The sequence below is a fragment of the Globicephala melas genome, chromosome 1, assembly GCF_963455315.2.
Source record: "Globicephala melas chromosome 1, mGloMel1.2, whole genome shotgun sequence".
Lineage (NCBI taxonomy): Eukaryota > Metazoa > Chordata > Mammalia > Artiodactyla > Delphinidae > Globicephala > Globicephala melas.
Window position 1 is genome coordinate 102341675 of NC_083314.1, and position 17083 is coordinate 102358757.

General features: G+C 35.0%; 1 protein-coding gene across 1 annotated transcript in view; it reads left to right on the plus strand.

Moving 5' to 3' along the window:
* The window catches only part of DPYD (dihydropyrimidine dehydrogenase), an 849503-nt gene that overhangs the window by 391637 nt on the left and 440783 nt on the right, over positions 1-17083 (plus strand). The window contains exons 12-13 of the mRNA XM_030868763.3: positions 336-505; positions 15401-15611. Coding sequence (XP_030724623.1) covers positions 336-505; positions 15401-15611 — 381 coding nt within the window. The remainder of the gene's footprint in view (positions 1-335; positions 506-15400; positions 15612-17083) is intronic.

Consider the following 17083-nt stretch of genomic DNA (forward strand, 5'->3'; position numbering starts at 1 on the left):
ACAATAAGTTAAAAATACATATCACAACTTTGACAGAGTTTAAATTGATTGATTCCAGTTTATTATGACCCAAACTCTTCAAAATGTGTTACAGCTATCCTTCTAGAAGGAAAAAAAGAAGTTAAAGGTATTGACTATGAAATTACATGTATGAACATATTTTTAAAGTGGGAATAAAACTGTCTTTCAATGAAGCAGAATAATTTGATAGTGACACTCCATCCTCGAAAACTGCAAGATGCAATTTTACACTGCTTTGAGTACAAGTATCTTTTGAGCTGTCATGCAGAAATGGTTTCTCTACTTGAAAATGGGGTTTTCCTTTCATCATTCAGGAATGTGTGCCTGTCACTCTCCATTGCCATCGATACGGGGAGCCGTGATTGTACTCGGAGCTGGAGACACAGCTTTCGACTGTGCAACATCTGCTTTACGTTGTGGAGCCCGCCGAGTGTTCATCGTCTTCAGAAAAGGCTTTGTTCATATAAGAGCTGTCCCTGAGGAGGTAAAATGGAACCATCAGAAAATATGGAGTTGTCATGCAACAAATTTTAGAAGATGTAAAACTGTTAATATGCAGACTCCTAGTTTAAATCATTAGAATGTTCTTCAGATTGTGAGATGCACATTTAAAAATTTCTGTGTTACCCATAGTTGCTTTTTCTAGTACAGACATTCACAGTAAAAGAAAATTATTTTATAATACTGATTTGGAGACAATGAGAAGTTTATCTTTGTCAATACACAAGTGCTTCTTGTGTATTGTATTCTCAGGGTTAATATCTTTGAAAGGTACTGTATTTAACTAGTAACAGTGGAATGTGCTAAGTCTTGCATATCCAAATACTAGATACTCTTCACAAAATATATGGATATTAATTAGGAGAATGTGGTAATTAGAGACATTCGGAATTTTCCATAAGTCACATTTACAAGCTGCATTCAAAGATATCTATATCTATCTCTATCTATATATAGATATAGATATATATAATACTTATAGTTAATTCATTCTGCTATGAAGGCAGTAGAATGAAGAGATTTCCATTTATTTCTTAAAAGAGCTCTAATGTAAGCATTACTTAGAATTAATAATTAGTTAACTTACTAAAAATGACAGATTTAAAATCATTTCATTCTAACAGGTGACTGGTGACTAATCTTGGGTGAAACATCAGCTGGGTACATGTACCACAGACTTCTCAAATTTTAACGTTAAGGAAGATAATGCCTTATAAAGGGTATTAGTTCTGAGAACAAGAACCAAATGTATTTATAGAAAGATAAATTACTCATTTTATCCAAATCAGTATTATGAATTTGATTTGCTTTAGAATGCCTGAACATATTTGGAGTCTCTATTCTAGGAAAGAATTATAACTGTAGTCAATAGGTAATTTGTCACATATAGACTAACCACATTACAGATCAATCTCACTAAAATATCAGAGTCACCACTGGTTCATGACTGAGTTAAAAATGTCAACTTTATTCTCCAGGTTTTTCTCCATCCACTCTACCCTTTCAGACTTTTCCAAAATCCAAGGTGGAGATAGTCTTGTAATCATAGGAGCTTTTTTCTGGAGCACCATTTATTTTACTTATTATTTATTTATTTAATTTATTTTTTAAAACATCTTTATTGGAATATAATTGCTTTACAATGGTGTGTTAGTTTCTGCTTTATAACAAAGTGAATCAGTTATACATATACATATGTCCCCATATCTCTTCCCTCTTGCGTCTCCCTCCCTCCCACACTCCCTATCCCACCCCTCTAGGTGGTCACAAAGCACAGAGCTGATCTCCCTGTGCTATGCGGCTGCTTCCCACTAGCTATCGATTTTACATTTGGTAGTGTATATATGTCTATGCCACTCTCTCACTTTATCCCAGCTTACCCTTCCCCCTCCCTGTGTCCTCAAGTCCGTCCTCTAGTAGGTCTGCATCTTTATTCCTGTCTTGCCCCTAGGTTCTTCTGACCATTTTCTTTTTTTTTTAGATTCCATATATATGTGTGAGCATACGGTATTTGTTTTTCTCTTTCTGACTTACTTCACTCTGTATGACAGTCTCTAGGTCCATCCACCTCACTACAAATAACTCAGTTTCGTTCCTTTTTATGGCTGAGTAATATTCCATTGTATATATGTGCCACATCTTCTTTATCCATTCATCTGTTGATGGACACTTAGGTTGCTTCCATGTCCTGGCTATTGTAAATAGAGCTGCAATGAACATTTTGGTATATGACTCTTTGTGAATTATGGTTTTCTCAGGGTATATGCCCAGTAGTGGGATTGCTGGGTCGTATGGTATTTCTATTTTTAGTTTTTTAAGGAACCTCCATACTGTTCTCCATAGTGGCTGTATCAATTTCCATTCCCACCAACAGTGCAAGAGAGTTCCCTTTTCTCCACACCCTCTCTGGAGCACCATTTTAGGCATCAGTTAGTACAAACTTATCATGGTACAAATAAAAGGAAAACAGCCATACTGGAGTAAAGTGACTTGCCTAAGATAAAAAAAACAGAAGCTAATTTGATTCATCTTTGTATCCTCATGCATAGCATAGGACCTCAGCAAAGAATAAGTGCTTGAGCAATATGTTTTGAACTAAATATTTTAAATCTTATTTTTCTAAATCTAAAGTCAGAGAAGTTTTCATTATGAAAGGCTGCATCTTGAAAGTTGGAAGGGAAGACACCCCTGAATGGCAATGTCAGTTTACTTCATGCTTTATATTATAGCCATCATCCATTGGCAAGGGTCACTAGAAATGAGTAGTGGCTATTTCTTCTGCATAAGTAGAACACACATAGACACACAAAATGAGACCAGATAATTAATTACTTGAGAAGGTAGAAGTTTTGTTTGCTTGTTTGTTTTTTTGTTTGTTTAATCAACCTACATTTATTGAGCATCCACTGTGTATCAAGCACTGCTTTAGGCAATTGGAATACAGCAGTGAACACGTCAGATAGAAATTCTTGCCTTCATGGAGCTCATACCTGGTAAGGAAATACACTCAACCAAACAAATAAATTGTCACATAAATGTATGTTGAACAGCGGTTAATGCAATGGAGAAAATAGTTGAAATAGGAGTAAACAAAGTGTGAATTTGGGGAGAGGCTATGGTGGAAGAGGAGACGGGACTTGCCATTTTATTTTATTTATTTATTTATTTATTTATTTGCGGTGCACAGGCCTCTCACTGTTGTGGCCTCTCCCGTTGCGGAGCACAGGCTCCGGACGCGCAGGCTCAGCGGCCATGGCTCATGGGCCCAGCCGCTCTGCGGCATGTGGGATCTTCCCAGACCGGGAACCCGTGTCCCCTGCATCAGCAGGCGGACTCTCAACCACTGCGCCACAAGGGAAGCCCAGGACTTGCCATTTTAAATGGGATGGCCCAGGAATGCCTCTCTAATATGATGACTTTGGGGATAGAGATGAAAACATTGAGGGAATGTAGACATTTGGGAGAAAAAGGTTCCATGTCAAGGTAAATGCATTCACCCTTGACTGAGGAAGGCTGTTGGACTTCTAGGAATAGAAAAAAAAAGTCAGCGTAACTGGAACAGAGTATGAGAGGATAGTATGTGGCGGTATGTGGTGAGGTCTTGTAAGTGTTCATAAGGTCTTTAGTTTTTACTGAGTGAAAGAGGAAACAACTGAACTGTTTTGAGCAGACAAACATCAAGATCTGAGTTAAATTTTAAAAGGACTGCTCTACTGATAATTGACTAAGGGGATTGGGTCAGAAGCAGGGAGGCTATTCAGGGGCTAACTGTTAAAGTGGCTGCATTATAGGAAGGAAAGGATCAGAGTCCAGGCATGGCTCAGTCAGAAGGCCAAAGCTTGGTGGGATGAAGTGTGTTTATCAAAGTATTGGGAGGAAGCAATGGGTTGGTGGGATAACTTGTCGTATGCCTGCAGTTGAGCTTAGTGGAACTCAAGCGGATCTGGGGCTTAATTAAAACTAGAAGAACAAATGTTTGGATGCTTATTATTAGCTTACAAGAAACTAAAATGTTTACATGGTCTTAAAACTACTGAGCTGTGAGCTCTATGAGAACGGTGCCACGATCATCACTTTTTTCTTCCCCTGCCTAGCACAATGGATTCCACATAAAAAGTGTTCAACAAATAATTGTGGAATAAATGTTTTCTGGAGAGAATAAGCATCCAGGGCTTCTAGCATTAAAAAGGCTCATAGTTTCCAAGTTAGATAAATGTAATTACTTGATTTGGTATACATCAAAGAGGCCCAAGACATGGTAGTGCTAACACTTATGAAACTGGTAAGTCAATATCTTCTACTTCAAGATACAGGTTTTGAAAGAATGTTCTCAGACAAATTTTCAACCTATACGAAGAATTTAATATCAAACCCAATTTCTTGGTATTTCTTCTATTCCTCCTATGCTTTTTACCCCCAGTACACACAAACTGCAATCACACTGGTTTCTTTGAAGTCAATGAAGATTGATAAAGTTTTTCTCAAATATGTATATTGTTTATTGGGCTTTGGCTCTTTGATGGAATTTGGAAATAACATATTTTGTCTGTTGGTAAAAGGCCTCTCTGTCAGGCATGCCAGCATGTATATATCCAAAGCTGTGGTCTAATTCTCAAATGATTTTTGAAGGGGGAGGCAAATACAGAACAATATAAAGTTTTCCCAATATAAAGTGGCAATATAAAGTTTTCCCAATATAAAGTGGCAAATATGAATTATTACATAGGCCAGTTAGACTTAATAAGGAATTGTTACATGGTTAGTAACAAAGAACCATATAATTAGATCCAGAAATGTTTTAATCTACTAAGTTAGGAGGCACTACTAATAGATTCTGCAGTGACAAGCGCATCCCATTTCTCTAATGCAGTGGTTTTCTTACTTCAGTGTGCATCAAAATTGCCTGGAGGGCTTGTTCAACACAACTTGCTGGGCCCTAGTCCCAATTTCTGATTTAGTAGCTGTGGGATGGGCCTGAGAATTTGCATTTTTAACAAGTTCACTGGTGATGCTGAGGCTGCTGATCCACTGCTCTAGTGTATCATCAATGTAGTTTCCAGCTGTCTAATTAGAGCCATAAGCAGTGTGCTGTTTGGGGGCACTTTCCATCTTAGTTAAGAAAGCATTAATGCTACAGGATATAAGGTTTGATGAAATGAAGATATGGAGGCATCATCAGCATATTGATGTAATTCTGATTCCAAATGTCTTTCAGTCTCCCTTGTGGCCTCACACACATGCTAAATAGGATGCTACTGACAAACTAGCACTGCTCAGCCATGGGTCCTTAGGGAAACCAGCCAATCATTCAGCACTGTCCTCTAAGAAGATGAGGGAAAATCTGTTAATAATTCCCTCCAGAACTTTCTGCAAGCTTAAATAGGTGAGATTAAATTTCACAGGATAACAGAATCCCCAAAAATGCTGGTATTAAAAGTTGTTGACAGATCAGATAGAACTGCAAGAATGCTTTAGGCAGTTGGGAATCCCTAGAAGGAGGCATGAAGGTCAGGACTCAATAGACCCTCTTGAGTTGATAAATTTAAAGGATAAGGTTAGGGAAGGACTTTGTAGTTCTTATTAATTATTACTGAGAACAATATGATACAAAATTATTTTAATAGCATAGTCCCACACACAGAGAACATACCAAGAATCTATTGTTCACATAGTCAATTTCCCAATGGCAGCAAAACATGACAGGTCTTTAATTTTGCTATATTTTAAATGGGCTCTCTATTTTACTCCCTAGCACCCCTTGGCTTCCCCCCTGTTTATTTGCCAAAATGATAACTGATTTAACTTTGATAATGCCTGTTTCTATGTATTTTAGCTATTCAGAAGGTCAACTATTTTGGTAATGCTACTTTATTATTTTTAATAATAAAATAACAGAACCAGATTGACTGGTCTGTTAGTCAAAAATTTCTTCAACTGTTACTACAACTCTGAAATAACACATCTTGGTGTGAAAAAATGTACCTTTTAATTGAATCCTTCTGGTACCACACAGCATTCCCCATAATAGATCATTCATGTAGCATGATCCGTAGGTCTCCCCTCAGATATTTTTAGTGTCAAATGATCATGTTAAAGCTACATCCGTAGATACTTTCATCATCTAAATACGGCTAGCTAAACATGCATTTTCCTACCAGTAGCTAATGTTTTCTAGGTTTTTAGTTATGAGACATATGACCGTGGGACTATTTTTAGAAAATAAACTTTATAAGCTGGCAAATTTAATTTTACTTAGTAAGCAGCTCTTCAATATTTGTCACCTGCACATCATTTCGGTTGACGTTCTCCACGGAAGGTGATCAAAGACCTGTTAGCATGGTTGGAGATATGAAGGTACCTGCAAACAAACACACACACACAATTGTCCCCAGGAACACAAAGTTAATTAATGGTAGTTAATGACTCCCTTGGTACTAAGATATTAAGTATGCCTTTAATAATTTATGATGATGTGGGAATGACATTCCAAGGATCTGTATGTGTTTACATTTTGAAAAGCCTGAAATTTCAGTGTAGTATGAGAGGTAGAATGGAACAGTCAAAAAGGAATTAACTAAAAGTTGAAGTACTTGGTTCTAGGTTATATATTCTAGTCTGATGTGCCCATCTGTAAAATAAGTGTTATAACTATGCTTCTCAGAGTTTCTTCTATTTCCCCAAGTTCTGTATTTTGAACATTTAGAGAAAGATCTGTGAATGATATGGAATCTGGACAGGAAGGCTTTATCTCTCCATGGAATGAGAGCAACTCTGTACTGAAAATTTTAGCAATATCTATAAATATTGCACTTGAAACGAGTTGCAATTAATGTTTCCTCAGTCAGTTGGTGAGGTAAAATCTGCTGCACTCAAGACATGGGTATCAAAGAAGCTGACAGGTGTGGTTGTCAGAATTCTGCACTACATGTGATAATTCAGATGGTGAGTGGAAAAAAAGGACTGTAAATAGGCCAGGAGCCAACAAATCCTGTGCCCATTCAAGATTATATATTCTAAATGCTTAATTATTTTCAAAAATCCCAAGGGGGTGGCTGCACTGTGTTGACTTAGGAATATCTGTAGAGCTAAAAACGATGTACCTTTTTTTACCAACTTTCCAATGTACATATATATACTGTATATATGAAAAATATATATATACACACAGATTCATTAACAGTGAACATTTTAAACTGGTATCAAGTCACTATCAAATCTTATTAAATAAAGATATTTTGTTATTACTCTATTAAACTTTATGTTGCTATTACTCTTAACTTTTATGTGAAATTTAGAAGTGCCTCTCTCATTAATAATATTCATCTCAGCTTTCCAATATCTTCTTTTCTTTTATATAAATTGAAAATATTAAAAATTAATTTGTATAATTTTTTAAACACATGTTCAACATGCACACAATTTAAAAGATACAAAAAAATGAAAACCACGCATGGATTAATGCAAAAACCAAAAAAAAATTGTCATTCTTTTTAAAGTGATTTTTTTTCTCTTAAGAGGTGAGCTCATCCTTCAAGGTCTGCTCTAAATGTCATTTTCTCTTTGAAGGCTTCCTTAATCCCATTCTAATTAGCCTCTCCCTCCTGTGAGACCTTATAGCTCTTTATGCTTCCTATATTAGAGCACTTACCGCATAGGGTAGTTATTACTTTATACTCATCCCACAAATTAAAGTGCAGTCTCCTTCAAATGGATTGGCTCATTCAACTTGGGTCTGACTGAAAGTATAGAATAGTGCTTGATCCAAGACAACAGATCAATGAAGCACATTGAATAAAATATTTTAGGGACATTGAAAACCTTATAGGAAGACTTTAAATGAATATGAAATGTTCAAAGTATATAATTTATATTTATGTATATACATATACCTCAAAATTACTTCTGATAGCTTTTAAATAAGTAGTTATTTTTATTTAATTATTTATATTTTAATTTAATTTTTTTAATGTATTATATTACAATATCAACCTAGTATTAAAAGTAGATTGAAAAATGTTAATTGTTCCTGGTCTTCAGTCTCTTAAAAAATAGCTGAGAATTTTTTTTAAAAAAAAGGAAAAAAAGAAATTCAACCCATCAATGTATGAAACCAATGGAAAAATGAATAAAAAGTTGTAGAATCAGAGAGGATTAGTGAGTTGCATAAAACAGAGGATCCTGATTTGTACAGAATTTATATGAAGAGGCATTTCAAGATGGAAGAAGGTACTGCAAAGGCACCAAAGTTACGCAGAAGGTAATTGTGTGAGATACTCCAACATTAGCCAGGAATGCTTGACTGTAGCAAAATCTAAGATGAGGAACAAGAAGAGCTATAGTCAGATTTAAGAAAATGTTGTCAATCATAAGTGAGTAATGTTTAAAAATACCCTCTTCCTGTTAGAAAAGATGTATTTTATGATACCTGTGCAAAGGCATTTTAAGCCTATAAATTATGTAGGCATTGCATTTCTGGTTTGTGCAGCTCAATCACGACACAATATAGTTAAGGGGCAACTATATCAAATGTGTAGTACAACTCTCATGTGAAGAAATGTTTCCTTCTGTTCAAGATTCTTCCATTTTAAAAGCTTAAAATTAAAAGAAGCCAAATGCTTGTAACACCATAGGAGGTACTAAAAGAAGGAAACTCAACTTGTGGTTTCAGCAAACTCTTTCGCCCAAGAAAAGAATAATTGAAGAATTAGCTTGTAGGTTCCAGAGAGTGGTAAGCATATCAAAATTTCTCTGCATTCCACCACAGACTGTGAGTCTGTATAAACCGAAAAGTACAAAATACATTAGGAAGTATTTAGTAAATTAAAGATGAGATCAAGAGTGGATTGTCAGAGTTTACTGACTTTATCGTCCTTCGTCTCCTTGGTAACCAAAATAACCAGAAGATTGGATTGTGAAATCAAACTCACATGAATTAGAGATATAACTTGCATCGAACTTTATAAATAATATCAAGGATATAAGTAAACATGAAGTGTGGGGTAAACAAGAGGAGGTGCAAGACCGCTAGTACAGTTCTCCAGGTCCCATCCTGCTGCATCAGGGTGTGCTTTTGTTCAGAATAATGTAAGGTCTCTAAGTAACGTTTGTAGCTCCATCACTTACACAAAAAGAAGCTGTTTTAACTATAAAGCAACTCCAGTTTATACTCAGATAGCTACATAGTTTATTTGACTCTTTAGAGAGAACCTTGCTGTATAAATCCATATTTCCCAGGTTTTGTTTACCGTAGCAATCCTAGACTAGCAGGTATATCTTGCCAAAAGCTTTACGCAGATAAGGTCTCTCCCACTTGCAAATGCTGGTAGTTTGTTTTCCATTAGCATGTTTACAAGGGGATTTAACCAGGTCACTTTTCTTTCTTTCTTGAGATTAATTTTCTTACCATCCTACATCTTCCCTTACCAAAGGAAGATAATCTATTCCATACCAGGATTTCTCAGTAACTAATTCCTACTCATCCTTCAAGATTAGTTTATGCTGTATCTTTTCCAGGCTGACCTTTCTTGACCTGCACAACTGCTGTGTAAAATGCCCTTTTATCTGTCATTAGAACAGAAGGTGTTTATATGTTATCACACAATATAATTGCAGATTTGTCTGCCTCTATGAGATTTTTGAAAGTAGGGATTATTTTATTAACTGCAGCACCTAGCACCATTTTTGTACATAATAAGTACTTAATAAATATATGGTAAATTTATAAATTAATTGGACTCATTATGTAGTATGAATAAATTTAACAGCGATGAAATAAAAGATAATATTGTCCAGGATTATCACTGGCCAAAGCAGACTACCAGACAGTTTTGATTTGAAATACCATCTCTGAGGTCCTCATGTTCATACAGAATTGATAAATTGTTAAATGTCTAGCTATTAGAGGATAATCTTTACAAAGAATATAGTTTCTTCATATCGTTTCTCAAACTTTGGCAGCTAGAGTTTAATGTATGCTAGTTTTGAATTCTGCTAATTATGGTTTATAACCTATGCTTACTTTGCCTATATGCAATCTAAAAATGAGTTGACATCATGCTTTTAATTATAGTAAATTAAGTTGTTTCATAATTTCCACAGTATGATGCCTGTAATATTAATCAGACCAAATCATCATATTACATAAAGTTAATCATTAAAATGATGATCATTATTGCATGTTATAGCACTCTATTTTTATTTCACTCTGCATCAACCACATATTATCCCTGAATATGGAGGTAAAAATCAAAGCTAAGAAGTGTTTTTTTTCACTTTCCTCATACAGTATGAAAAGAAAGTAACAATTTGATTTACTGAACCTCAAAAATGGAACCTTATAGATGCTTTTGTCTTTTATTCCCTTGAGTAATTATTGGTGGAGAAAAAGACAAGAGATATTTGTATGTTTGCTTGATGTACCACTTGTTCCTCATGAGAACAGGCTCCATCAAACAAGTAAATAAATATGTGTGCCATGAACAGGAGTGTCCATATACCAAACTCTGAGCTGCTGATTATTAATGATCATTAACAAACATTAGGTATTAAAAGGCACTAACACTGACATCTGTGAACTACTTAGCCCAGAAGACTGATTAATTTGAACAATAAAATATTAAGACCCACAGCATGAGGTTAGACCACTGGTCACTTTGGTCCATCATTTTCATATGGCAGTGTAACTGACAACGGAGGAGAAGTACCATTTGCTTTCTGATTTCAAACTCACAACATAGGATGCTCTGGTCAGGTAGCATGTCTTTTGCATGCTCTGTGTTCCTTGCTTTGGTATGGATGTTTAGTAGCTGTTGACTACACATACTACTAATTGGTTTTCCTTTTGTTAGCTTGAATGTCCTCTGGGTTTTCATATTAGTCATTCATTTTGGTAAACAAAATGTTATTCAGTGTCTACTGTGTGCCAGTTATTTTGATAGATACTGATACGGCTGAAATTCACTTGATAACCTTCCATGTGGCATATCAGCTGGAGTATATCCTGATTTGCCAGGCATCTGTCTGAATGTTCATTTGTTTGTGCTCATCATTTGTTAAATATTTGAATGTCACTCCTGAACACTGGGGATAGAAAGTTAGTAAGGTATTCTTTCTGTACTTAAAGAGTTTTTTTTGAAGTTTACTGTCTAACAAATACATGTATTTAAATTCTATTTTAATTTTCCACCTTTATATCTTGAGATGATATGTTTTATGTTTCTACTATTTGCTTTATGAAGTAGTACTTCTTTGTTCTAAACTTATCCTTCCTCTGGATTCACGGAGTCTCCATTAACTAATTTACAATATTGGGTTCATAAGTCCATCACTTGGTTCCTGTATTTCATGATTATATAGTACCTCTAAACTTACTTAGACTAGGAAGCTTGGATTTCCTCTTCCCACTGAAGGCAGCCTTTATCCAGCCAACTCCTTATCTTTAATTTGCCTTTAGCTAGATCCTTTCCTGTTCTAATTTGCCTTGTTTTGAGAGTCAACAATTGGAACCATACAAAGTCTCATTATTTCAAATATACCACAATTTCTGCCTTTGAATAAAACTGAATACCACAGGATTTTGTTCTAGCCATATCAGGATTTTAGCTAAGCTTTGCTATCTCTTAATATACCTTTGGTTTCTCTGATCCTCAGTTTCTCTTCTGTAGGAAGGAAATAATACTTCTTCCCACAAAGTGTTGGTTGTGAGGCCAGCAAGCAGCAGAGTGCCAGAGGTCGGTTGATAAATCTGTAAATCATGATGATATCCAGGGTGTTATTGGCTTTTTGAGCCACAACAGGGAGAAAAACTTGGTTTGAAGAAATACTTAAAAAATAACTAATATATAGGTGTCACATCTCCTGTGTGAAAATTAAAATGAGTTATGTATAAAGCACTTAAAGGATAGCTGCTATATAAGTATTTATTATTATTATTTTTGTCTTGTCAGACAGATTTCTTAAACAGTGAAAATAAATTCCTCTGTTGTCCACAAATAATGCAAAGGATATTTCACTTAACATATGGCTTCACTTTCAATTCTCATTTTCCTAATATTCCCCTATTGACTAAGATATATCTTATTATCTCAGTTCTTTTTTCAATATAATATCAATACTTTCCAAATAATTACATATGTTTGTCATGTCTTTCTATCTTTCCTTTAAAAGTTTTTTTCCCCTCTTTTATGTAAAATGAAAAATCTAGGTACCTAATAGCAAAATAGCAGGAAGGAGTGTGATTTGTGTCTGCTGCCCAATAGTCTAATCTTAAATGTTTGAGAAAGTAAATAACATTGCAAGTTTCAAAAGCAGAATTTTAGGGCTTCCCTGGTGGCGCAGTGGTTGAGAGTCCTCCTGCCGATGCAGGGAACACGGCGTTCGTGCCCCGGTCCGGGAGGATCCCACATGCCACGGAGCGGCCGGGCCCGCGAGCCATGGCCGCTGAGCCTGCGCGTCCGGAGCCTGTGCTCCGCAACGGGAGAGGCCACAACAGTTAGAGGTCCGCGTACCGACAAAAAAAAAAAAAAAAAAAAAAAGCAGAATTTTAGAATAGTGTTTTTGGGGGCCAATGTATATACCTGCTGACTTCCGTGCACTGTCAGATAGCTGTCATGAATACTAAATATTTGGTATCAACCCTGGCATATATGGAAAATTATGATATGAGCTAAGGATACATTAACATATGGTTTCTTCATGTTCATAACTCTACGTAGGTTTTAGAATATAGGTTTTAGTCAAAAGCCATGGTAAGAGTACTACTAAAGCATGTTCAAGCATAAATCATTTGGTAACCTTATTTTAAATTCTTTAAAGTTTTGATTTGTTTGCAGTGTTCAGTTTTTGTTTCTAAATTAAATGCCAGATTTGGCAAAAAGTATGTGAGATTATCTACATCTAATAATATATACTGTCTAAGTATTCATAGTTAAGAAGAGTAGAATGGGACAAAACAGGCCCTAAATCAGTCTGAGACATGCTCTCAATATGTGTACAGCCAAGTTCAGGGTTTTATTTCTGCCCTCCACAGAGAGGAGTACTATTATAAATACGCATCGTGTATTGATTTATTCAAACCATAAACATTTGGCATTGTTATCCAGTCAAGTTTGGCATTATCATTAAAATTTAGCATCACTTGACATTTTTGAAACACAATAACTGGTTTATATTGAGCTGTAAGGCACTGCATTATGCAAATGGGACAAAAGTGATACAGAAAACATATCATGGTATATTTTATTTATTTTTTAATTTGAGGTATTTAAGGAATATTTTGCTTTCCAGACATCGCACATTTTTATTTTGTAGAAATTTAAAGAGTAGTCCAAGTTTCTTGGGCCTTTCCTTTTTTTACCTTTGTTGTTGGGCTACCTTTCTATTGGAGTCATAATCCTATTGCCAAGTGATACTAAATAGATTGAAGAATGATTTGGGGAAAAAGTGAATTCAGAAAAAGACATCTACAAATAAATTGCATTTATTTTCACCTTCTACATGTTAAGTTCTGCTTTAGGTGTTTTACATTTCTGAATTGCCTTAAACAACACCACATACCAATTAGTTAGGTATTGTTATCCCCTTTTCATATATAAGGAACTTGAAGGTCAAAGAGATTCAGCAACTATCCCAAATAAGCAGTGGAAGTGGGTTTCAAAACTGATTCAGTTCCACTTACTTCTGTTTTCCTTCTAAACCATGAGCAGTTTGAGATCCACTGTTCTGTATACTTACCACCCACACTACCCACTTATGTAGTACTTTTGCTATTGCTAACCTCTTAATTTTATAATGCAAAGTAAAATATTGTGTGATAATAGCTTAGGTAGTCCAATTTTTAAGCCATTAAAACCAGTATTCAAAAAATATCCTAAGTAAGATGTAGATTGAAATAGCTTCATGCCAATATTTGGTAATATATTGCATTTCTCAAATTAAAAAAAAAAAATTATCAGCCCTTGAAGGAGTCATTTTAGATTTTTTTTCTAATTACCCCCACACTGTTATTTTACTATACTAGATATTCTATATATCTGTTTATAAGCTATGGCTCTATGCTTTATGTTATCTAAGAATTTTTCTTCCCCAAGAATCAATTTTGCTTCCTTATGGGCAATATTAGTCTCATGGAGAATACATGGTATAGATCTGTTGAGTTCAGAGACAGCTATAATCTACAATGACAGTAGTTCACAAAATGTCACTTCTGGACCAGCAGCAAAGCAGCACCTAGGAATTGTTAGAAATGCGCATCCTCAGGACTCATCCAGTCCTATAGAACTAGGAACCTTGGGGGTGGGCCTATGCAGTGTTTTAACAAGCCCTCTAAGGTGATTCTGATGCACTGTAAAGTTTGGAACCGCTAGTTACGGATAGAGCGCTGAGAGATGGGTCCATGGCTTCAGAACAACGTTGAGCAAGTTACTCTATGTCTCAGTTTTTTCATCTTGATGTAGCCCAGATAATTCCTGGTTTGAAGCCTTACACACACAACTTTCTCAGCCTCACTTGTCAACTGAGAATCTACCTGTCTTCCATGGGGTAGGGAAAGAATAAGACTCAACACCCTCTCAGCCTCTTTAGTGGGATGTTTTTATATCTTTTGGAAAAGACTACTCAACAGACTGGTTAGGATCACATTAACAAATGCCTGTATTTCCTCCAAAACAGTAAGTGGAATAAATAAACATCAACATTCTGTCTTAATAGAAATCCCTTTATGGGCACGAAAACAAACAAAAACTAGGGTGCCTAATTTTATGGCACAATAAATTATGTGAAATATGTGGAGTAACTGGGAATTTGTCAAGAGGAGCATGCTTGTTTCCTGAAATTTTCGTGTATATTTTTACACGAAAAGTAAAAATCTTATTTATTTCTTGGTTCTACAGAATTCCTCTAATCTATTTTCCTACCTACCGTTCTAATCACTTACTTCCAGAGACTGGCTCACCCACTTTATTGACTTTTTTCCAGCTTAGGTATATACAGTCTGGTAATAATAATAAGAATTTATTTTCATATAATGCAGAATTAAAAAGAGAACTTAACCTACAGAAATGAAAGCATAAGGAGACCAGGCTACTGTAGTGAGAAACGTCACACATCACCAACCGTAGGGCATGCACAACCTAAAACTTGAGAAGCATCTTGTCATGCCATGATCTATAAAATTCCACATGACAACTTCAGTCTAAGACTCTCCTGAGTCAGTGATTTATAAAATGTGAATAGCTGATAACTGAATCTCAGCTTTAGTGAAAGAAAAAACTTCATGTTTATTTAAACATTATAAGCTTTAGCATGTATAATTGAATTAAAAATCAAATATTAAATAAAGAAGAAACATTTTCGAGTTTTTCTATATTCTGTTTCATTTTAGATGGAGCTTGCGAAGGAAGAAAAATGTGAATTTTTGCCTTTCCTGTCCCCACGGAAGGTTATCGTAAAAGGCGGGAGAATTGTTGCTGTGCAGTTTGTTCGGACAGAGCAAGATGAAACCGGAAACTGGAATGAAGATGAAGATCAGATAGTCCATCTGAAAGCCGATGTGGTCATCAGTGCCTTTGGCTCAGTTCTGAGTGATCCTAAAGGTAGAGTGTTTGGGAGCTGAAATGTGTTATGAATTGTCTGTTATTTTACTGCCATAATGGTTTCCAGCTTTCAGGGAATTGTTTTTCACTTGAACATTCATTTCCTTCTTCTAGTATGGAATGCAAGAAATCTTGATTTATAAGATGTAGAAATGGTATTTAATGTTTACAGAGAATTATTTTTAAAGTAGTAGGAATTGAAAAGAACATTAACCTTTCTTTTAAGCTTATAATCAAAATACATGTTCTACTTTGTAATAATTTTTGCCTTGTTTCCTCTATAAGAATAGCTTTTTCTTCAATTAGACCTAGAGTAAGAAAATGTGACAGGTAAGTTGTAAGAGCCAATCTTCAGTGATTCAAGCAAATTAGGATCTAATGAATAGTCAAAAATAGAATTCATGTTGACTACTATCTTCATGCCAAATCATCACTAGAGACATCAAAATTATCAAATTAGGAAGTTTGAACTCCTGTCATTTCATTTAAATGGCATAAATGGACATGCTAAGAAAGAACAAAATGCTTAAAAAAAAGACAATGAGAAAAGGAAATGTTTTATATAGCATTCCAAATGAATAATAAGTCAACCAACTAAGACTATTTTGTGTTAAGTTTTCCCCACACACAGTGTTTCTGTGGACCATTGTATATAAAGCTTAGGTACCTCCCCATGTCTTCATTTTGCAAATCTTTTACCTTTTACTACACGCTGTCAAAATGACAATTAACTATTTTATTAACTAAAAGGAAAATAAAAGAAAGTTTCTCTCTGTCAGAGATTCATTAAGAAAAACAGTAACCAAAAAAAGAAAAAATGTAAACCTGACAATTCCTATAACTTTCTACTATATCTATGCTAAAATTACATTTTGTGTCTGAAATAGAAAGAGATATATACTTGGAAATGTGCATATTTCTGCAACAGATAAGGGAAAATTTTAACCACTCATCAAGATATTTTATCTGCAGGACATCAAACATCTTGGTATTTGGAAACATCCAGATGTTTAATGTCATCAAGATAAATGTTTTTGAATAGCTGGATGATGGCCTGAATTTGTCACTTTTCATCTAGACGTTTATGTGATATGTAGACATAGTCACAGTGTGGTTTGCTATTTGTTGATGAGTTCAGCAAGGAAAAAAAGAACAACGTATAAATTGCATTCTATTATCTAAAAAAACCATACTGTTCTTACTGCTCTGCATATGACCAAAAATTGAGTAAAAAGTTGTATCATATTTAACTTGCAATTCTGTTGATTATTTGCCTATCAAAAATAATTTATTTTACCATCTAAATTTATGTTCCACAACTGACAACTCTAATATTAAGAAAAATATATCTTTTCCTAAGCAAACTTAAAGTAGATGTGACTTAGAAAAATCATAGAAAACAGCTTTCCAAAGCTTATGTTCCTGTGTGTGTGAAAGATTTAACTTAGTATTTAAAATATGAAGTAGAAGAA